The sequence below is a fragment of the Tachyglossus aculeatus genome, chromosome 5 (assembly GCF_015852505.1).
Source record: "Tachyglossus aculeatus isolate mTacAcu1 chromosome 5, mTacAcu1.pri, whole genome shotgun sequence".
In the NCBI taxonomy this organism is placed as follows: Eukaryota; Metazoa; Chordata; class Mammalia; order Monotremata; family Tachyglossidae; genus Tachyglossus; species Tachyglossus aculeatus.
This window is the reverse complement of record NC_052070.1, coordinates 32,581,364-32,604,494: the sequence shown is the minus strand read 5'-3', so window position 1 is coordinate 32,604,494 and position 23,131 is coordinate 32,581,364. Positions and strand designations below refer to the sequence as shown.

At 45.8% G+C, this 23,131-nt stretch overlaps 1 protein-coding gene across 2 annotated transcripts in view; it reads right to left on the bottom strand.

The window, feature by feature from the left end:
- ENOSF1 (enolase superfamily member 1) overlaps positions 1 to 23,131 on the bottom strand; it is a 55,891-nt gene that overhangs the window by 30,261 nt on the left and 2,499 nt on the right. The window contains exons 2-4 of one of the 2 annotated variants that reach the window (XM_038746386.1): positions 13,177 to 13,285; positions 4,503 to 4,618; positions 2,575 to 2,661 (exon numbers count right to left, since the gene is read on the bottom strand). In XM_038746386.1, the coding sequence (XP_038602314.1) occupies positions 2,575 to 2,661; positions 4,503 to 4,618; positions 13,177 to 13,285 (312 nt within the window). Of the gene's footprint in view, positions 1 to 2,574; positions 2,662 to 4,502; positions 4,619 to 13,176; positions 13,286 to 23,131 lie in introns of those variants that run through there. The other variant, XM_038746387.1, reaches the window with a different exon arrangement.

Below are 23,131 nucleotides of genomic sequence, written 5' to 3'. Positions count from 1 at the left end.
ATTGGCCATGCTAGGGTAGGTCCAGGGGCCAGATTCACTGAGGGACCTCTTAGAAGCGTCACATCGATGCCTATAAGTGAAGATTTCAGTTTCAGATTTAGGTTTCAGTTTCACCTCGTCCTACTGGTGTATTCAAGGAGAAGGAGGTTTGTTGATCCTAAGAGAACTTCCTGTTCAGGGCCTCTTTTCCTCAAGGGGTACGTCAATCTCTCAGGGCAAGAGAGTGAGGAAAGGGTGGACTTAAAGTCAGAAAGTCACCTAAGAATGGCAATCGCAGGCGGAGCTTTCATCACACCCATAGCAGGCTCCGCTAACACACAGGCTTCAAGTCCTGCACAAGTTCAGAGGCAGAGGGTTTGTCCTCCAGGAGGCTGAGACAGTGGATCCCTGGGCCACGGAACTAGGCTGGGGTATCCGGAGTAGGAGGAGGTCTCAGGAGCTGCTGAAGTTGCCTCACAAATTTCCACCCTTTCCCTCACAATCTATCTAGGCCCAGGTCCCTCTGAACCACGAATATTTTGGGAAGAACATGTCACACATTGCTAACATCATCTGTGATTGGGGAATTGCTTTTAGACTGCACACTCCTCAAGGAAAGGGGATAGGTTTTCCCCAAAAGCCCCGTGCACTTTACCCAGTGCTCCACAACCAGTGGAATTCTGATATTAATCAATCAATCAATCGTATTTATTAAGTGCTTACTGTGTGCAGAGCACTGTACTAAGCGCTTGGGAAGTACAAGTTGGCAACATATAGAGACAATCCCTACCCAACAGTGGGCTCACAGTCTAAAAGGGGGAGACAGAGAACAGAATGAAACATACTAACAAAATAAAATAAATAGAATAGATATGTACAGGTAAAATAAATAAATAGAGTAATAAATATGTACAAACATATATACATATATACAGGTGCTGTGGGGAAGGGAGGGAGGTAAGATGGGGGGATGGAGAGGGGGATGAGGGGGAGAGGAAGGAAGGGGCTCAGTCTGGGAAGGCCTCCTGGAGGAGGTGAGCTCTCAGTAGGGCCTTGAAGGGAGGAAGAGAGCTAGCTTCGTGGATGGGCAGAGGGAGGGCATTCCAGGCCCAGGGGATGACGTGGGCCGGGGGTCGACGGCGGGACAGGCGAGAACGAGGTACGGTGAGGAGATTAGCGGCAGAGGAGCAGAGGGTGCGGGGTGGGCTGTAGAAGGAGAGAAGGGAGGTGAGGTAGGAGGGGGCGAGGTGATGGACAGCCTTGAAGCCCAGGGGGAGGAGTTTCTGCCTGATGCGCAGATTGTTTGGTAGCCACCGGAGATTTTTGAGGAGGGAAGTAACATGCCCAGAGCGTTTCTGGACAAAGACAATCCGGGCAGCAGCATGAAGTATGGATTGAAGTGGGGAGAGACACGAGGATGGGAGATCAGAGAGAAGGCTGATGCAGTAGTCCAGACGGGATAGGATGAGAGCTTGAACGAGCAGGGTAGCGGTTTGGATGGAGAGGAAAGGGCGGATCTTGGCAATGTTGCGGAGCTGAGACCGGCAGGTTTTGATGATGGCTTGGATGTGAGGGGTGAATGAGAGAGCGGAGTAGAGGATGACACCAAGGTTGCGGGCTTGTGAGACGGGAAGGATGGTAGTGCCGTCAACAGAGATGGGAAAGTCAGGGAGAGGGCAGGGTTTGGGAGGGAAGACAAGGAATTCAGTCTTGGACATGTTGAGCTTTAGGTGGCGGGCAGACAAACAGATGGAGATATCCTGAAGACAGGAGGAGATGCGAGCCTGGAGGGAGGGGGAGAGAGCAGGGGCAGAGATGTAGATCTGGGTGTCATCAGCGTAGAGATGATAGTTGAAGCCGTGGGAGCGAAGGAGGTCACCAAAGGAGTGCGTGTAGATCGAGAACAGAAGGGGACCAAGCACTGAACCTTGGGGAACCCCCACAGTAAGGGGATGGGAGGGGGAGGAGGAGCCTGTTGTTATTCCTGAATTTTCTATTTCCCATAGTCTTGCCTCCACTCCCAACTCTCCTCCTGCTCCCCAAACCTCTCACCAAAACACAGAAAAGAAACAATCCAGGTTACAATCATTTACAAAGGCTGGCGCTGAAAAGCCAGTAACTCAGCCAAACCAAACAGTTCCTGTCCAGGTAGGGAGCTCTGTGTCACTTTACTTCTATCTTGTCTACCTCGCCGCCGACCTCTCACCCTCATCCTACCTCTGGCTTGGAATGCCCTCCCTCCTATCAGACAGTAATTGCTCTTCTGGACTTCCAAACCTTATTGAAGGCACAACTCCTCCAAGAAGCCTTCCCTGACTAAGCCCTCCACTCTTTTTCTCCCACTCCCTTCTATGTCATCCCGACTTGCTCCTCCATTCATCCTCCCTCACATCTTCACAGCACATATGTATATATCTATAATTTATTTATCTATTTATTTATTTGTATTAATGTCTGTGTCCCACTAATGAGCTCATTGTGGGCAGGAATGTGTCTGTTTGTTGTTATATTGTACTCTCCCAAACGCTTAGTACAGTGTTTTGCACACAGTAAGGGCTCAATACATATAACTGAATGAATGAATGAATGAATTACCTTTCCCTCCTGTTTAGCCCACAGGTCCCACACAGCATTCAGGATGGCCGCTGTCGCCAAGTGCACAACCCCTTTTTCCGGACCAATCTGTTGGGAGACAAAACACACTTCCAATCATTCATCAATTGACAGTATTTATTGAATGCTTACTGTGTGCAGAGCACTGTACTAAGTACAAAGAGCTTCCTAAGCGCACAGTCGCAAGGCGTTTACAATTTAGAGGGGGAGATAGATATTCAAATAAACCACAGAATAATCAAAACACTTAAACCAAAGCGTTTAAGAAATACAGACCCAACTGAATAGGTATCACAGTCAGAGAATGTTTCTCGGAGGAGGTGTGTCTTAATTCATTCATTCAATCATATTTATTGAGCACTTACTGTGTGCAAAGCACTGTACTAAGCAATTGGGAAGTACAAATCAGCAACATATAGAGACGGTCCCTACCCAACAACGGGCTCACAGTCTAGAAGGGGGAGACAGACAACAAAACATGTGGACAGGTGTCAAGTCATCAGAATAAATAGAAATAAAGCTAGATACACATCATTAACAAAATAAATAGAATAGTAAATATGCACAAGTAAAATAGAGTAATAAATCTGTACAAACATATATACAGGTGCTGTGGGGAGGGGAAGGAGGTAGGGCAAGGGGGATGGGAAGGAGGAGAGGAAAAAGGGGGCTCAGTCTGGGAAGGCCTCCTGGAGGAGGTGAGCTCTCAGTAGGGCTTGGAAGGGAGGAAGAGAGCTAGATTGGCGGATGTGCGGAGGGAGGGCATTCCAGGCCAGGGGGAGGACGTGGGCTGGGGGTCGACGGCGGGACAGGCGAGAATGAGGTAGAGTGAGGAGGTCTTTAGTAGGGCTTTGAAGGTGGGAAGAAAGGTGGTCTGTTGGAGATGGAGGAGGAGGGAGTTCCAGGCCAGGGGGAGGATTTGGATCCATGGTGAGACAAATTAGCAATAGGTTGGAGTTAGAGGAAGGAAGTGTGTGGTTGGGTTGTAGTAAGAGATCCCAAGCGCTTAGTACAGTGCTCTGCACAGTAAGCACTCAATAAATATGACTCAATGAATGAATCAGGTAGGTACGGGGAAGAGCTGATTGAAAGCTTATGGAAAGGAATTTCTGCTTGATGAGGAATGGTTGGACAAACATTGGAATGCTAACCAACTGTTGCCTCATACCAATTCCAGCAGAGAAGTTTATACTTTGCTGGAAGTCCATGGGGGATTCCTAAGAGAAGATTCCTTAGAGAAGCAGCGTGGCTCAGTGGAAAGAGCCTGGCCTTGGGAGTCAGAGGTCATCGGTTCCTTAGAGAAGCAGCATAGCTCGGTGGAAAGAGCCGAGGCTTGGGAGTCAGAGGTCATGGGTTCTAATCCCAGCTCTGCCACTTATCAGCTGGGTGACTCTGGGCAAGTCACTTAACTTCTCTGTGCCTCAGTTACTTCATCTGTAAAATGGGGATTGAGACTGTGAGTCCCACGTGGGACAATCTGATTACCTTGTATCCCCCCCCACAGGGCTTAGTGCTTAACAAATACCATTATTATTATTAAGACAGTGATAGTAGTAGTAGTAATGTTATTTATCAAGTGCACTGTACTAAGCAGCTGGGAAGAACAATAGAAGCACAAGCCATGGTTCCTGGCCACAAAGACTAAGAAAGCCAAATGAAGGAACCGGGGTCATACCAGAACAAGGATCATTTAGTGGCTCCTAACGCAGTAGTCATATATCAAAGATCTGAATTCTATATACAGCTGATTGATTGATAAATTACTAATAAATCCACATAATGTGATATATGATTTTCAGAATAAATCTTCACATTGAAGCACAGCATTTTTATAGTAGTTACCTACTGTTACCATTCATAATAAATCAGATTTTATTTGCTAATCCCACTTTAATTTCACAGGCTCTTACCCATCTGAGCTGCCCATCACTGGTGAGCTGCCTGTAGAATCCTCTGAAGTTGCTCACAATTTCCGCCAGATCCTTATTAAGCACATGATGGGCTAATGCATTTATAGCACAGACAACTGTAAGACACAGCACAGATTTAATTCCTGTTACTTTCTTGGTCCAGTAGTAATACGTTAAGAGAAAGATAACACTGGATCTATAAATTTAAGTGAATCAGAGTTTTGTGATTTTTTTTAATGGAAGTCAGGAAATTAATCCTATCATCCCTAGGATTATTATTATTATATTAAGCAATTTTTATTTGTCAAGCACTGTTGTAAACACTGCAGAAGATTTAAGAAAATCAGACACTTAATCATACTTACTGAACACTTACTGTATGCAGAGAACTATACTAAGCACTTGGGACAGTACAATATAACACAAAGCTGGTAGATACGTTCCCTGTCCACAGCAAGCTTACAGACTAGAGGGGGAGACAGACATTAGTACAAATAAATTACACATTCATTCATTCAATCGTATTTATTGAGCGCTTACTGTGTGCAGAGCACTGTGCTAAGCGCTTGGAAAGTACAATTTGGCAACAGATAGAGACAACCCCTAAAACAATGGGCTCGCAGGAGACAGACAACAAAACAAAAGAAGTAGACAGGCATCAATAGCATCAAAACATGAGAGCAGGTGACACACTGGGGCTCGTGAGGGACAAATAAGAAAAAAGAATATCAAGGCTTACACATCATTCAGTTCGGCTACTCTCCCTAGATATGTATGTAAGTGCTACAGAGCAGAGGGTGGGGCGAATAAAGGGTACAAATCCAAGCGCAAGTACAAATCCCTGTCCCAAATGGGCTCACAGTCTAAGTAGGAGGGCGAACAGGTTTGCAAATTTTCAAATTTTACAAATAAAGAATCTGAGGCAAAGGAGTTAAGTGATTGGCCCAAAGTCACACCGCAGGCAAATGGCAAAGCTGGAATTAAAACCCAGATCCTGAGTCTCAGGCCCGTTCTATTTCCACTTTGCCACACTGCTCCTTTTCTAACCGGAAGCAGTGTGGCCACTTAGAACAGCGAGTGGCATATAATAAGCGCTTAACAAATACCATCATCATTATTATTATGAAGTACTGCCTTGGGGAGCCAGAGGAACTGGGTTCTAATTCCAGCTCCACCACTTGCCTGCTGTGTGGCCTTGGATAAATCGTTTGATTTCTCTGTGCCTCAGTTTTCTCAACCGCAAAATGGGGATTCAATATCTGTTCTCCCTGCTACTTAAACTGTGAGCCTCACGTGGGACAGGGACTGTATGTAGCCTGATTAACTTGTATCTACCGTACCACTTAGAACAGTGCTTGACATATAGTTAGTGCTTTACAAATACTCTGAAAAAATCCAAACCGATCCAGCGTATAGTCTGTCTTGGAGGAGTCTGAGAGGGAAAGTGATTAGAGAAAATAACATGAAGGCTATGAGGTTCTCAAATTTCTTTCCCTTTTATAACGGGGCAGTTATTGACAACCAAACAATTTTTTCAAAGAGGGATTTGGGAAAAATAAGTTGTTCTTGTAAACGGTATTTGTTAAGCGCTTTCTGTGCCAAGCATTGTACTAAGCACTAGGGTAGACACAAGTCAGTCAGGTTGGACACAGTCGCTGTCAAACATGGGGCTCACAGTCTTAATCCCCATTTTACAGATGAGGTAACAGAGGCACAGAGAAGTTAAGTGACTTGCCCAAGGTCACACTGCAGACAAGTGGAGGAACCGGGATTAGAACCCATATCCCGCTGACTCCAAGGCCCACGCTCTATCCAGTAGGCCATGTGGAAAACATATTTTCCAGATCATTACAAAAATAACAAATCAAGGAGGCTGAGGGAAGAGGGTAGAGTACGACCAGAATAAAGAGAAAAAAATCACTTCTACACTGCTCCTCATCTCAGAGAGAAACCTGTCTTAACCTCGCCAAACGAATGGTGTATTAGGAGCCAATGCAGGGAAAGGAAAAATCCATAGCAGAAGGTACATTATAAAAACAAAGCCATAAAAAGGAAGACTTTCTGAACATTAAAAAAGTGCCTTTTTCTGTGAAAAGGTTCTTAAGCAACAGCAATAACTGTTGCAGACAAGAGTCCTTGAAACCAGACTTCACATGTTCTCTTCATAATTTTGTTTTCAGAGGGAGTAATGATAATTCTGATTCAGCTATAAACTCAGAAGAAAAAAAAAGGTGCGGGCTTTGCTTTTAGATGATAAGGCACTACTTAGTCGATTCCTCTTGGGTCCCGGCTATAGAGATTTACATGACCTCAAAACTCCAAAAAAACACTGTGGCATTGTTTGCGGAAAGGGGAATTTGCAGGGTCTTACTGTAAGTTACATTACCAGCCACATAAAACTTTGGTGATGTGGATCTGAATCGATACTATGAGTCATCGACTGAGATGCTATCGTAGTTTCATCGTGAAAGTGATTGTCTTAAACCGAAGATGAGAACTGAACTGAGCCCTATTTGTTCTGATGATTTTGACACCTGTCTACATGTTTCGTTTTGTTGTCTGTCTCCCCCTTCTAGACTGTGAGCCCGTTGTTGGGTAGGGACCGTCTCTATATGTTGCCGACTTGTACTTCCCAAGCGCTTAGTACAGCGCTCTGCACACAGTAGGCGCTCAATATGATTGAATGAATGAATGAATCTTAGTGCTTTCATTCAATCAATTGTATTTATTATTATTATTAATAATAGTAATAATGGCATTTATAAAGCGCTTACTATGTGCAAAGCACTGTTCTAAGCACTGGGGAGGATACAAGGTGATCAAGTTTTCCACGTGGGGCTCAGTCTTAGTCCCCATTTTACAGATGAGGGAACAGAGGCACAGAGAAGTTAAGTGACTCGCCCAAAGTCACACAGCTGACAAGTGGCGGAGCCGGAATTTGAACCCATGACCTCTGACTCCCAAGCCCGTGCTCTATCCACTGAGCCACACTGCTTCTCATTGAGTGCTTACTGTGTGCGGAGCACTGTACTAAGCACTTTCCTGACAACTGGTTTGCTCAGAGTGATTAGGTTTCTCAGGAACGGGCCTAATGATTCTGAAAATGAGGCAGGATGAATATAGTGTTGTCTTCCTCTTTAATACTGTTTATATTTAGGCTTTACACTATGGAAAATGTGGTTAATGGAACTGATACATCCAGATTACACATAAGAGAGCTGATATATTTACCTGCAAATAGTAGTATGGAACTTTAAAAAAAATTTGAATATAAGCAAACTCTATGGATCCACTACCAGAACGATTGCAGATGGAGGTGGGAGGTTCTGGGAGAGATGTGTCTGTGGCCTCACTATGGGTCAGAGTCGACGGCAAAAAATAACAAATCAACTCACCTTTCTGGAACCAGAGTCTTAAAATGGGAAAGGTAGGGTATGCGATGGAAGCCAAGATAGAGGCAGTTCAGATTCTGCTTGCTTCTTAATGGCATCAGCACTTTTTATCATGCTAAGAATAACAACTATGGTATTAGCTAATAATAATATATGACATTTATTAAGAGCTTACTATGTGCCTGGTACCCTTTCTAAGCACTGGGATAGATATATAGGGACATAGTCCCTGCCCCACACAGCGCTTGCAGTCTCAATCCTCATTTTACAGATGAGGGAACTGAGGCCTAGAGAAGCACTTACTCTGTTTAAAACTCGATAATAAGCACTGGGGGAGATATAAGATAATTAGATCTTAGATTAGTTTAGATGAGAACAAGAAGCAGCATGGCTTAGTGGAAAAGAGCACCAGCTTGTCAGCTGTGTGACTTTGGGCAAGTCACTTAACTTCTCTGTGCCACAGTTACCTCATCTGTAAAATGAGGATTAAGGCCGTGAGCCCCACGTGGGACAACCTGATAACCTTGTATCTATCCCGGTGCTTAGAACAGTGCTTGGCACATAGTAAGCGCTTAACAAATACTATCATTATTAGATCTGATACAGTCCTTGCCCACGTGGAGCTCACAGTCCAAAGGGAGGACATCTTAATAATAATAATAATAATAATGGCATTTGTTAAGCACTTACTATGTGCAAAGCACTGTTTTAAGCACTGGGGGGGATACAATATGATCAAGTTGTCCCACGTGGGGCTCACAGTCTTAATCCCCATTTTTACAGATGAGGTAACTGAGGCTCAGAGAAGTTAAGCGACTTGCCCAAGGTCACACAGCAGACTTGTGGTGGAGTTGGGATTCAAACCCATGACCTCTGACTTCCACTGAGCCACGCTGCTTCTCTAACCCTATTTTTATAGCTGAAGAAACTGAGGCACACAGGAGTTAAGTGACTGGCCCAAGATCTCGCAGCAAGCGAGTGGTAGAGCAGGGACTGGAACTCAGGTCTTTTAACTCCCCGCCCTGTGCTCTTTCCACCAGGTCACACTAACAGAGAGAGACCCTGGTGTCTGGTACTTTTTCATTACAATTGAGCTTGTGGTGGCTGGAAAATGTCAGGTTGAATTTCAGCAGATAAGGTAGGTCTGCTGTGAGAATTACTTAGTACAGTACTCTGCACACAGTAAGCACTCAATAAATACGACTGAATGAATGAATTACTTCCCCATACATGACTCCCTGTACCTCCTGACAGACACCAGCCCGATTTCCTGTGACTGAAGACTCATGCCTCACTACTTTTTTTACAAGGATTTTTTAAATGCTATTTATTAAGCACTTCCTCTGTGTCACACGCTGTAATAATGATAATAATAATAATGATAGTATTTGTTAAGCACTTACTGTGTGACATGCACTGTTCTAAGCCCTGGGAGTTAACAAGGTTAACAGGTTGTCCCAGGTGGGGCTCACAGTATTAATCCCCATTTTACAGATGAGATAACTGAGGCACAGAGAAGTTAAGTGACTTGCCCAAAGTCACACGGCTGACAAGTGGCAGAACCAGGATTAGAACCCACGACCTCTGACTCCCAAACCCGGCTAAGCACAGGGTCAGATACACGATAATCCACAGTCCCTGTCCCACATGGGGCTCACAGTCTTAATTCCCATTTTACAGATGAGGTAACTGAGGCACGGAGAGTTATGACATTCCCAAGGTCACACAGCACACAAGTAGCAGAGCCAGAATTAGAACAAGGGTCCTCTGACTCCCAGTCTGTTCACGGCAGATTTGGCATCAAACACAACATTTTCTTCTGAAAGATTATCTTCAAAAACTATGCTCACTTTTGCGCACGAAATGTACTGGGCATTAAACTACTTCTAGCTGTGAAGTACTCTAGATATTACAATGATCAAACTGAGGTTTTAAGTCTCTGAAAAGTCTTTTAGACTGTGAGCCCTCTGTTGGGTAGGGACTGTCTCTATATGTTGCCAATTTGTACTTCCCAAGCGCTTAGTACAGTGCTCTGCACACAGTAAGCGCTCAATAAATACGATTGATGATGACATCTATGGGTTCTTGTGGCTTAGGGAGATAGCTATGAGTCATCTGAAGTGTGTAGTCTGGCTCAAATCAAGCAATGGATCGGAGAAGGTGAAAACCACAAAATCACCTGTGTATCACGTCTCACTGGCACAGCCTTCATAGTGAAGGTGTGCCTTTTGCGAGGATTTTTTCAGGACAAATATCTATTATTGATCAGAATTTGGACAGAACAACAAGGGCCTCTAAAATCCCCATCTGTAAAATGGGGATAAAATACCTGTTCATTCATTCATTCAATTGTATTTAGTCTACTGTGTGCAAAGCACTTGGGAGAGTACGATACAACACAGAACTGACACAATTCCTGCCTACAACAAGGTTCTCTAACTCCCAGGCCTACGCTCTATCCATTTGACCATCCTGTTTCTTCAGTAACTGGACTGAATTTTTTTTTATGGCATTTGATAAGTGCTTACTATGTGCCAGGCACTGTTCTAAGCACTGAAGGAGATGCAAGGTAAGCAGGTTGGACCCAATCCCTCTCCCACACTGGGATCCCAGTCTTAATCCCCATTTTACAGATGAGGTACCTGAGGCACAGAGAAGTGAAGCGACTTGCCCAAGGTCACGCAGCAGACAAGGTGCGGTTGGAACGAGACCTCAGGTCCTCCTGGCTCCAAGGCCCGGGCTCTAGCCACTAGGCCACACTGTTTCATTGGGTAATGGTCATAGGGGCATCGAGAAAGCATTAAGATGAATCAATCAATCGTATTTATTGAGCGCTTACTGTGTGCAGAGCACTGTACTAAGCGCTTGGGAAGTACAAGTTGGCAACATATAGAGACAGTCCCTACCCAACAGTGGGCTCACAGTCTAAAAGGGGGAGACAGAGAACAAAACCAAACATACTAACAAAATAAAATAAATAGAATAGATATGTACAAATAAAATAAATAGAGTAATAAATATAGGTACAAACATATATACATATATACAGGTGCCGTGGGGAAGGGAAGGAGGTAAGATGGGGGGATGGAGAGGGGGACAAGAGGGAGAGGAAGGAAGGGGCTCAGCCTGGGAAGGCCTCCCAGAAGTGTTAGTCTTGGAGTAAATTTGGTAAATTTGGTATCTACTTTCTCTGCCAGAGGGTGGTCGCTAGCCCACCCGAACCTCTCCAAAAGCTGGCCACTGATGTAGTCCATTCCCGGCCAGTGGTTGGTCACTAGCCTGCCCCTTTCCCCACCAGAAGCCTCTGTGAAAGTCACCAAGGGATCCAATTCACAGCCAGCAGCCAAGCTGGAGTTCCATGAAGAGCTCATTCATTCATTCGTCCATCCATTCAATTGTATTTATTGAGTGCTTATTAATAACAATAATGTTGGTATTTGTTAAGCGCTTACTATGTGCCAAGCACTGTTCTAAGCGCTGGGCTAAATACAAGGTAATCAGGTTGTCCCACATGGGGCTCACAGTCTTCATCCCCCAACAGCGTGGCTCGGTGGAAAGAGCCCGGGCTTTGGAGTCAGAGGTCTTGGGTTCAAATCCCGGCTCCACCAATTGTCAGCTGGGTGACTTTGGGCAAGTCACTTCACTTCTCTGGGCCTCAGTTACCTCATCTGTAAAATGGGGATTAAGTCTGTGAGCCCCCTGTGGGACAACCTGGTCACCTTGTAACCTCCCCAGCACTTAGAACAGTGCTTTGCACATAGTAAGCACTTAATAAATGTCATCATCATCATCATCCCCATTTTACAGATGAGGGAACTGAGGCCCAGAGAAGTTAAATGACTTGCCCAAGGTCACACAGTTGACAAGTGGCGGAGCCAGGATTAGAACCCATGACCTCTGGCTCCCCAGCCCGGGCTCTTTCCACTAAGCCACGCTGTTATTGTGTTCACAGCACAGTATTAAGAGCTTGGGAGAGTACAATATAATGATATAACACACACATTCCCTGCCCACAGTGAGCTTGCAGTCTAGAGGGGGAGACAGACATTAATATAAATAAAAAATTGCAGATTTGTACTTAAGTGCTGAGGGCCCAGGAGACAGGGGATGAATAAAGGGAGCAAGTCAGGGCGACACAGAAGGGAGTGGGAGAAGTCAAAGGGGGGATGCCTGGTCAGCCTGCTCAGACTCCTAGTCCTCCAGTCCTTCCTTGGGCCTGCCCTTCTGGTTTGGAGGAGGGCCGAGGGGATCAGAGTGCTTATTACCGTGCTTTGCACACAGTAAGCACTCTATAAAGACGATTGAATGAATGAATGAATGAATGAAAGGGCATCCAGGAAGGGAAGCTGTGGGGGTGACATTAAGACTGCACGGAGCTGAGGGACAAGCAAAGGCTCCCGGGAGCCGGAGGGGACACATACCACGCTCCAGGACACTTGTGGACGGATGCCCATGTATGGCCACGGCCTGGCACATTATGCTTAATATCGAGGCACGTATTCCCAGGTCATTATTCATTCATTCAATTGCATTTATTGAGCGCTTACTGTTTGCAGAGCACTGTACTAAGCCCTTGGAAAGTACAATTCAGCAACAGATGGGGATAATCCCTACCCAACAACGGGCTCACAGTCTAGAAGAGGGAGACAGACAACAAAACAAGTAAACAGGCATCAGTAGCATCAAAATAGATAAACAGAATTATAGATATAATAATAATGATAATCATAATGATGGTATTCGTTAAGCGCTTACTATGTGCAAAGCACTGCTCTAAGCGCTGGAGAGGTTACAAGGTGATCAGGTTGTCCCAACTGGGGCTCACGGTTTTAATCTCCATTTTACAGATGAGGTAACTGAGGCACAGAGAAGTTAAGTGCCTTGCCCAAAGTCACACAGCTGACAGTTGGAGGAGCCGGGATTTGAACCCATGACCTCTGACTCCAAAGCCCGGGCTCTTTCCACTGAGCCACGCTGGTTCTCTATATATACATATATACACATCATTAACACAATAGAATGTTAAATATGTACAAATATACACACTATACATTGCACACATTACACAGAGTAGTGCGGTCCCCCACATGTTCATTCACTCATTCAATCGTATTTATTGAGCGCTTACTGTGCGCAGAGCACTATACAAGCCCTTGGGAGATCACAACAATAAACAGACATGTTCCCTGCCCACAGTGAGCTTATACATACAAGGATTACTCTGAAAAATAAGGTCACCACGGCAAGTCACAATGACTCCATCGCAGAGTCTGTCAACTCACCCACTTCCGTGCCTTTTCCCAAAGTGAAGGTTAACCCGTAGCCCTTCAATCCATCATTTGCATCCGTCTCCAGTGTGACGTAGGCTGCTGAGTAGTCGGGATCCGGGTGCTGTACGGAAATAAGGAATTTGCCAAGTGAGATTTATGCCCTGAAAGGATGTCATATGAGTCACAACGACCACACTGCGGGCCACGGAAGAACATTACTCGAGGTCTGCTGCTGGCGTCAGGGTGAGATCAATGAATGTAAAATAGCATCCTCCCACAGGGTCTGAACTATTTTATAAAAAGAAATCAATACACTTTAATCTCAGTTGACTCACACACAAAAAATCACTTTTTGGCCTGCAGCTTAGCTGAAAAGCTTTAGTCTACAGAACTCTGTCTGACGGGAGAGGATGATGCCTCAGGCCCTCTTGTCAGTACCAGCGGAGCTTCTCACTGTTGGCAACGAACATGCTGAGGGCTTCGGAGAGTTCCGAACTAAAATAGGAAAGAGTGGAAGGGAGAAAAAGAGGGGAGGCTGAGGGGTCTAGGGGAGACGAAGAGGGAGGAAGAAGGAAAGGAGCAGCTGTTGTCAAGGTAGGACGGTGTTGAGGGTGGGATCTGCAGGAGAGGAGTCTAAGGCCCAGGGCAGTGGAGGAGAGACTAGATTGTGAGCCCTTCTAGACTGTGAGCCCACTGTTGGGTAGGGACCGTCTCTATATGTTGCCAACTTGTACTTCCCAAGTGCTCAGTAGAGTGCTCTGCACACAGTAAGCGCTCAATAAATACAACTGAATGAATGAGAGGCAGATGCGAGTGTACCCCCACCCTCTGCTCCTCTGTCCCTCTGCCTGGAGGACCCTCGAGAAACTCTCTCCTCAGTCCTTTAACCTCCTGAAAAGAGGAGCAGAATGGACGCCGATTAGTTCATTTGTAGTTCTCCACAACGACCACTCTATTATTCCTCCCTCAGTGACTCCCACTCTGGCAGTCCCCACTAACTTTTCCAAATATTGCAGCTCCTCCTGAAGCCCTCGAGCTCCCCAACAGCTTCTCTTCCTGACCCTGGTGACCTCACCAACTTGGCTCCGCCAACTGTCAGCTGTGTGACTTTGGGCAAGTCACCTAACTTCTCTGGGCCTCAGTTACCTCATCTGTAAAATGGGGATTAAATCTGTGAGCCCCCCATGGGACAACCTGATCACCTTGTAACCTCCCCAGTGCTTAGAACAGTGCTTTGCACATAGTAAGTGCTTAACAAACACTATTATTATTATTACTTTGCTGGTAAAAATGGAAACCATGAGGCATGAACTCCTCAAATCAATCAATCAATCAATTGTATTTATTGAGTGCTTACTGTGTGCAGAGCACTGTACTAAGCGCTTGGGAAGTACAAGTTGGCAACATATAGAGACAGTCCCTGCCCAACAGTGGGCTCACAGTCTAGAAGGGACAGAGAAGTGAAGGGACTTGCCCAAGATCACCCAGCAGGCACGGGGCACAGCCGGGACTAGAACCCAGGTCCTCTGATTCCCTGCCCCATACTCTTTCTGCTCAACCATGCCACTTCTTTACGCACCTCGCTCGACTATATGCACCCGAACAACAACAATGGAAAACAATAACAAAAAACCCAATAATAATAACAATAACAATAATAATAATAATGGCATTTGTTAAGCGCTTACTCTGTGCAAAGCACTGTTTTAAGCGCTGGGGAGGATACAAGGCGATCAGGCTGTCCCACGGGGAGCTCACAATCTTAATCTCCATTTTCCAGATGAGGTCACTGAGGCACAGAGAAGTAAAGTGACTTGCCCACAGTCACACAGCTGACAATTGGCGGAGCAGGAATTTGAACCCAGGACCTCTGATTCCCAAAGTCCCCACATCACCACTCTTCTGCCTCCTCCTCATCTTTCTCCTGGTTCCTAGCTGGTCCTCAAAAGGAAATCTCCCACCTCTTCTCTCAATCCAACCACTTTCCTTGTGTCCCTGACCCTTTTCCCTCTCACCTCCCAAAATCACTTGTTCTCCCTCTCTTTGCCCGCTTCCTGCCATTTTCAACCTGTTCTCTTCTGGCTCCTTCCCCTCTCCCTTCAAACATGTATAAGTCTCTCTCATGCTAAGAAAATCCTCTCTCAATCGCTGTACAGCCCCATCATCGCCCTACCAACTCATCTCCCTGCTCTCATTCCTACCCCAACTCACTAAAACAGGTTGTCTAACCAACTGCCTCCATTTCCTCTTCACCGTCTCTCCTAGCTCGGCTGTCACAACTGCATGTCGCTGAAGCAAACTACTTGAAAAGGAGCTAAAGTCCCCTCAGTACTTCAGATACATTAGTGTAAGCCTGGAGTGATGGAGTCAACTGTTGAGACTGACCGATGAGCTTCAGTTCAGCACCTCCGGGACCAAAAATCCAGATGAAGGTATTGATTAGAGTGTTAGTGGTTTAGGCGGTGCCACTCGGATGCTCTCGCCTCTGCCTTCAAGACACCGAATGCAACGAGCAAGGAGGCCGGCAGGAGTGTAGGAAGAGGATGACTGCTGTATCTTTGGGTACAAAAGGTTCAAGGCACTCTATTGTCTCTCAAAGACACATTCATGGACACAGACTCATCACTAGCAGCACCAGCTTTGAACCAAAGGACAATGTTGCTACTCAATCAGCCCTTAATTAATTCATTTAATTGTATTTATTGAGTGCTTACTGTGTGCAGAGCATTCATTCATTCAATCATATTTATTGAGCGCTTACTGTGTGCAGAGCACTGTACTAAGCCCTTGGGAAGTACAAGTTGGCAACACATAGAGATGGTCCCTAACCAACAACGGGCTCACTGTCTAGAAGGGGGAGACAGACAACAAAACATATTAACAAAATAAAATAGAATAGTAAATCTGTACAAGTAAAATAGAGTAATAAATCTGTACAAACATATGTAGAGGTGCTGTGGGGAGGGGAAGGAGGTAGGGAGGGGGGAGAGGAAGGAGGGGGCTCAGTCTGGGAAGGCCTCCTGGAGGAGGTGAGCTCTTAGTAGGGCTTTGAAGGGAGGAAGAGAGCTAGCTTGGCAGATGTGCGGAGGGAGGGCTCTGTACTAAGTGCTTGGAAAGTACAGTTTGGCAGCAGATAGAGATAATCCCTACCCAACAATGGGCTCACAGTCTAGAAGGGGGAGACAGACAACAAAACAAAACAAAATAAGAGTGGAGCACTGAATAAAGCACCTGGGGGAATCATCATCATCAATCGTATTTATTGAGCGCTTACTATGTGCACAGCACTGTACTAAGCGCTTGGGAAGTACAAATTGGCAACATATAGAGACAGTCCCTACCCAACAGTGGGCTCACAGTCTAAATGGGGGAGACAGAGAACAAAACCAAACATACTAACAAAATAAAATAAATAGAATAGATATGTACAAATAAATTAAATAAATAAATAGAGTAAAAAATATGTACAAACATATATACATATATACAGGTGCTGTGGGGAAGGGAAGGAGGTAAGATGGGGGGGATAGAGAGGGGGACGAGGGGGAGAGGAAGGAAGGGGCTCAGTCTGGGAAGGCCTCCTGGAGGAGGTGAGCTCTCAGCAGGGCCTTGAAGGGAGGAAGAGAGCTAGCTTGGCGGATGGGCAGAGGGAGGGCATTCCAGGCCCGGGGGATGACGTGGGCCGGGGGTCGATGGCGGGACAGGCGAGAGCGAGGTACGGTGAGGAGATCAGCGGTGGAGGAGCGGAGGGTGAGGGCTGGGCAGTAGAAGGAGAGAAGGGAGGTGAGGTAGGAGGGGGCGAGGTGATGGACAGCCTTGAAGCCCAGGGTGAGGAGTTTCTGCCTGATGCGCAGATTAATCGGTAGCCACTGGAGATTTTTGAGGAGGGGAGTGATATGCCCAGAGCGTTTCTGGACAAAGATAATCCGGGCAGCAGCATGAAGTATGGATTGAAGTGGAGAGAGACACGAGGATGGGAGGTCAGAGAGAAGGCTGATGCAGTAGTCCAGACGGGATAGGATGAGAGCTTGAATGAGCAGGGTAGTGGTTGGGATGGAGAGGAAAGGGCAGATCTTGGCAATGTTGTGGAGCTGAGACCGGCAGGTTTTGGTCACGGCTTGGATGTGAGGGGTGAATGAGAGAGCGGAGTCGAGGATGACACCAAGATTGCGGGCTTGTGAGACGGGAAGGATGGTAGTGCCGTCAACAGAGATGGGAAAGTCAGGGAGAGGGCAAGGTTTGGGAGGGAAGACAAGGAGTTCAGTCTTTGACATGTTGAGCTTTAGGTGGCGGGCAGACATCCAAATGGAGATGTCCTGAAGGCAGGAGGAGATGCGAGCCTGGAGAGAGGGGGAGAGAGCAGGGGCAGAGATGTAGATCTGGGTGTCATCAGCGTAGAGATGATAGTTGAAGCCGTGGGAGCGAATTGAGGTCACCAAGGGAGTGCATGTAGATGGAGAACAGAAGGGGACCAAGCACTGAACCTTGGGGAACCCCCACAGTGAGAGAATGGGAGGGGGAGGAGGAGCCTGCAAAAGAGACTGAGAAAGAACGACTGGAGAGGTAAGAGGAGGGAATCTGACTTCATTGCTAGTGCAAAGGGGTTCTTAGCCTGTGGGACCTATTCATGGCCAAAGTGACCAATCCATCAATCAGTCAGTCAGTCAATAATAACAATAATAATAACAATAATGATGGTATTTGTTAAGTGCTTACTATGTACCAAGCACTGTTCTAAGAGCTGGTTAGCAGGCTGTCCCAAGTGGGGCTCACAGTCTTAATCCCCAATTTACAGATGAGGTAACTGAGGCACAGAGAATAATAATGATGGCGCTTGTTAAGCGCTTACTATGTGCCAAGCACTGTTCTAAGCACTGGGGTAAATACAAGGTTAGCAGGTTGTCCAACGTGGGCTCACAGTCTTCATCCCCATTTTACAGATGAGGTAACTGAGGCACAGAGAAGTTAAGTGACTTGCCCAAAGTCACATAGCTGACAAGTGATAGAGGTGGGATTAGAACCCACGACCTCTGATTCCCAAGCCCGGGCTCTTTCCACTAAGCCACGCTGCTTCTCCTAGTTAAGTAACTTACCTAAAATCACACATCTGACAAGTGGCAGAGCCAGGATTAGAACCCACGGCCTCTGACTGCCAAACCTGTGCTCTTTGCACTAAACCATGCTTCTTCTCTTTATTTATTGAGCGCTTACTGTGTACAAAGCACTGTACTAAGATCTTGGGAGAGTACACTGTGATAACACATTCCCTGCCCACAACGAGCTTACAGTCTAGCAGGGGAGACAGGCATTAATAGAAATAAATAAATTACAGATAGTATGCAAGTGCTGTGGGGCTGGGAGGGGGTGATGAATAAAGGCAGCACATCAGGGCGACACCTATTTATTGAGCCCTTATTGTACTGTACTAAGTGCTTGGGAGAGAGCAATATAACAGAGTTGATAGTCATGTTCAATGCCCACAACGAGGTCACCGTCTAGAGGACACGCTTACCCAGACTAAGCCCCCTTTTTCCTCTCCTCCTCCGCATCCCCCCGCCCTACCTCCTTCCCCTCCCCACAGCACTTGTGTATATATTTGTACAGATTTATTACTCTATTTATTTTACTTGTACATATTTACTATTCTATTTATTTTGTTAATGATGTGCATCTACCTTTAATTCTATTTGTTCTGATGATTTTGACACCTGTCGCCATGTTTTGTTTGATGCCTGTCTCCCCCTTCTAGACTGTGAGCCCATTGTTGGGTAGGGACCATCTCTATACGTTGCCCACTTGTACTTCCCAAGCGCTTAGTCCAGTGCTCTGCACACAGTAAGCGCTCAATAAATACGATTGAATGAATGAATCTAGAGGACCCCAGCCCAGTGTCGATGCTGTGCATGAGTGCCACGACGAAGTAGGCGGTTGCCTCAGTAACTACCCTAGCCTTTGACCCCATTTGCCAGCTATTTTCAGGATTTCCTGTTAGACCCATCCACTTCACGGAACATCTCCCCCTCGTCCCGCTCTCCGTCCCCCCCATCTTACCTCCTTCCCTTCCCCACAGCACCTGTATATATGTTTGTACATATTTATTACTCTATTTATTTATTTTGCTTGTACATATCTATTCTATTTATTTTATTAGTATGTTTGGTTTTGTTCTCTGTCTCCCCCTTTTAGACTGTGAGCCCACTGTTGAGTAGGGACTGTCTCTATATATTGCCAACTTGTACTTCCCAAGCGCTTAGTACAGTGCTCTGCACACAGTAAGTGCTCAATAAATACGATTGATTGATTGATTGATCTAAGGAGGTTCTTCAGTCAGAGAGCTTCCCCACAGATGGCATAACACTAGCAAGCACCCCGCTAGGTCTGTTGGTTTCACGTCCTCCTCCATGTCTCAACCTTCACGCCACCTTTCACCCCTCCCACCCTTACCATCACCACCACCATGGGGAGGTCTGATTAGGGCTTTTGGAGAGAGCCTGCAATAGGACGAAGCCCTAGAAAAACTCTGGGGCACTCTGTATGTACTCTGAGTGTACTTTGTAGTAGCAGGTGCCCTAGAAAAACAAAGCCATAAAAACTAAGATTCTTGGAATTTTTTTTCTGTGAAATGGCTCTTAGGCAACAGCAATAGCTGTTGGCCCTTATACCCAGACCAAACTTCCAGCAGGGACTCTCCCCATTTGCAAAAGTTAGGGCTGAACCCTGAACTCCTGATTCTCTGGGTGGTTCTCATAATAATAGTAATTAATAGTATTTTGTTAAGCGTTTACTATATGCCAAGCACTGAACTAAGCACTGGGGTCTTGTCTTACGCTGTCGAGTCATCTCCGACCCATAGCGACGCCACAGACACATTTCCAGATACAAGATGACCCAGTCCTACATGGGGCTCATAATCTACGTAGGAGGGAGAACAGGCACTGAATCCCTATTTTGCAGATGAAGGAACTGAGGCACAAAGAAGTGAAGTGACCCACCCAAGGTCACACAGACAGCAAGTGGTGGAGCCATGATTAGAACACAGGTCCTCCAACTTTCGTGCCCAGGCTCTTTCCACTGGGCCACGCTGAGGTAAATCACTAAGGAAGAAGGTTAAAAACACCCTCAATAATCCAGATTGTCTATTGTTGTCCCCTTTAGGTCATGAGATGCTTGATGGCAGGGATCTGGTCTTTATTTTATATCCCCAAGCGCCATATCCTGAGCTCTGCACAGAACAGGCCTCGATAAATGATGGAGTTTCCCTTCAGGGGTGATGAAGGAGTATCAGTTTTGAAATTTCTGGGGCAAGAACTTGTACAGGGTCAATTTACCAATGGTAATTATTCAGTGCTTACTGTAAGCAGTGCGCTGTATTAAGAACTTGGGTGAGTTCAAAATAATTCTCATGATCCCTACTCTCAAGGAGCATACAATCTAGTGGGGAACACAGACATTAAAATAAATTACAGATAGGGGAAGCAATATTTATGACAGTGCTAGTGACTCGCTACTCTTGATACGGATATAGAAATTGGTTTTACCTAACTGGATGGTGCTAATCAGAGACTGTCACATTTCCCAATGAAAAAAACACTTTGGTTGTCACCACAACAGGGCGAGAAGTACAGGGGAGGGAAGAGAAGAGGGAAGTTTTTTTCTTCTTCTAAAGGTCTCATCGTATGAAACCAGCCTGGCATCTAGGCAAAGAGTTTCCCTGCCAGGGGCCCTCACCTTCTGGTTCAAGAAAACTTTGTCTGAAACCATGGCTTTCCAGAGTCCAGCACCACCTCAGATATCAGGTCTTCTGATGCAAGAAGGAGAAGGGCAGTAAGTGCTCAGATGAAGACATCCGATAATCAGACTAGCTCGTGTTTCACCTGAGCGGTAAACAGTGATAAAGGACAGATTTGAAAATTGAAGTACGAGGTCAAACCGCTGGCTTAAGGCAGAGAGTGTGAAAAAAAATAATACGGTGCAGGGGCCCAAGCCCCCTTATCCCTGCATCTCTGGGGTCCCTCTCCTCCCACCTGATTCAGCAGAAGCAGCCCAGGAGAGGACGCAGCCTCCTTCGCAAATGGAAAAGTCGTGACAGTGGAAGCCTGGACAAGGCTCATCTCATGCTGTGAAGAGACTAAGGAATAGCCTCTCTAAGCAATAATAAACTGTTATTATTACTTTGTAAAGCGTTTGCTATAAATATGGTATTTTTACTTTTGCAGAGGAGAGTGTGGTCTGGTGGAAAAGGGTTGAGCCCAGGAATTGGAGGCTTGAGTTCTAGTCCCAGTTCTGCCACTGACTTCCTGGGTGACTTTGGGAAAATCACTTAACCTCTCTGGGCCTCAATTTTCTAATCTGTAAAGTGAGAATAAGATACCTGTTCTCCCTATCTCTTACACTATGAGTCTCATGTGCGACAGGGACTCCATCTTTTTTAATGATAGTCATTAAGCATTTTCTATGTTCCAGGCAGGGCTCAATGCTTAGAACAGTGTTTGGCACATAGTAAGTGCTTAATAATAATAATGATGGCATTTATTAAGTGCTTACTATGTGCTAAGTGCTGGGGAGGTTACAAGGTGATCAGGTTGTCCCACGGAGGGCTCACAGTCTTCATCCACATTTTACAGATGAGGTAACTGAAGCCCAGAGAAGTTAAGTGACTTGCCCAAAGTCACACAGCTGACAATTGGCAGAGCCGGGATTTGAACCCACGACCTCTGACTCCAAACCCTGTGATCTTTCCACTGAGCCACGCTGCTTCTCAACAAATACCATTATTATTATTATATTAAGTGCTGGGGTAGATGTAAGATAATCAAGTTGGACTCAGTCCCTGTACTACATAGGGCTCACAGTCTTAAATCCCCATTTTACAAATGAGGTAACTGAGGCACAGAGAAGTCAACTGACTTGCCCGAGGTCACAGAGTAGACAAGTGGTGTAGTCAGCATTAGAACCTGGGTCCTCTGACTTCTAGGCCTGTGTTCTTTCCACTAAGCCACACTGCCTCCAACCCGATTATCTACAGCTGGTACATACGGTAGGAAAGGCTTAGTAAATACAACTACTGTTACTGTCCTTTTTGAATGCTTGAATTTAACCTGTCATTTATTTTTTTTCCTGTGTCTGCTTTTCCCCCTTAGAATGGCAGCCTCTTGTGGGCCAGGAAAGATGTCATAATCACTGCCCATGTTTCAATGCCCAGTACTTTACACATTTGTAAGCACTTATTAATAAATTATACTGACTAACTTTTTGCACAGCACTGACAGACACAAATCATTTTTATATAAGCCCTGCATCAGGTGCCGTTATTGATACTGTTATCAGAGGGAGCACAGCATTCAATACAGGGTGCCTAGGAAATGAATGCAACCTTTGCTATTTCATTCCCCCCTCACTTTTTTTTCCCCCCACAAGATCGGTAATGCTGATCAACTGTGGGTCTCATTCTGTGAGTCTCAGTTAGCAGAAGGGCGTGAAGACAAGAGAGCACATCACAAAGCAACACTTTCAATTCCCACAATGACATTAGGATCCATCACAGTCCTTCATTAATGATGCTTTAAGTATGCATTTTCCCACTCAGGGTCACACCTGCAGAGTTTCCAGTGAGTACTCTACCTGTCTTGACTATGAGAAGGAGAGTCAAGCAGAGGCCTACCCATTCCTAGCTTGGGCTGTGGCTAATGAATGGAAGGCAATCAGCTACAAGTGAAAAGTCACCTGTGCTGGGCAGTCGCGGCCTGGGAGAGAGTCGAGTGTGGAGGCTCAAGTTCACTGTGCTGAAGGAATAAACTATTTCTGTATTTTTACCAAGAAAACTCTATGGCTACACTACCAGAACCATTGCAGGTGGAGGTGGGATGGTCAGAGAGAGATGTGTCCATGGTGACTCTATGGATCGGAGACGACTCGACAGCATAAGACAAATATGCATTTAAGAGACCCGATCTGCACAGTTGGGCTA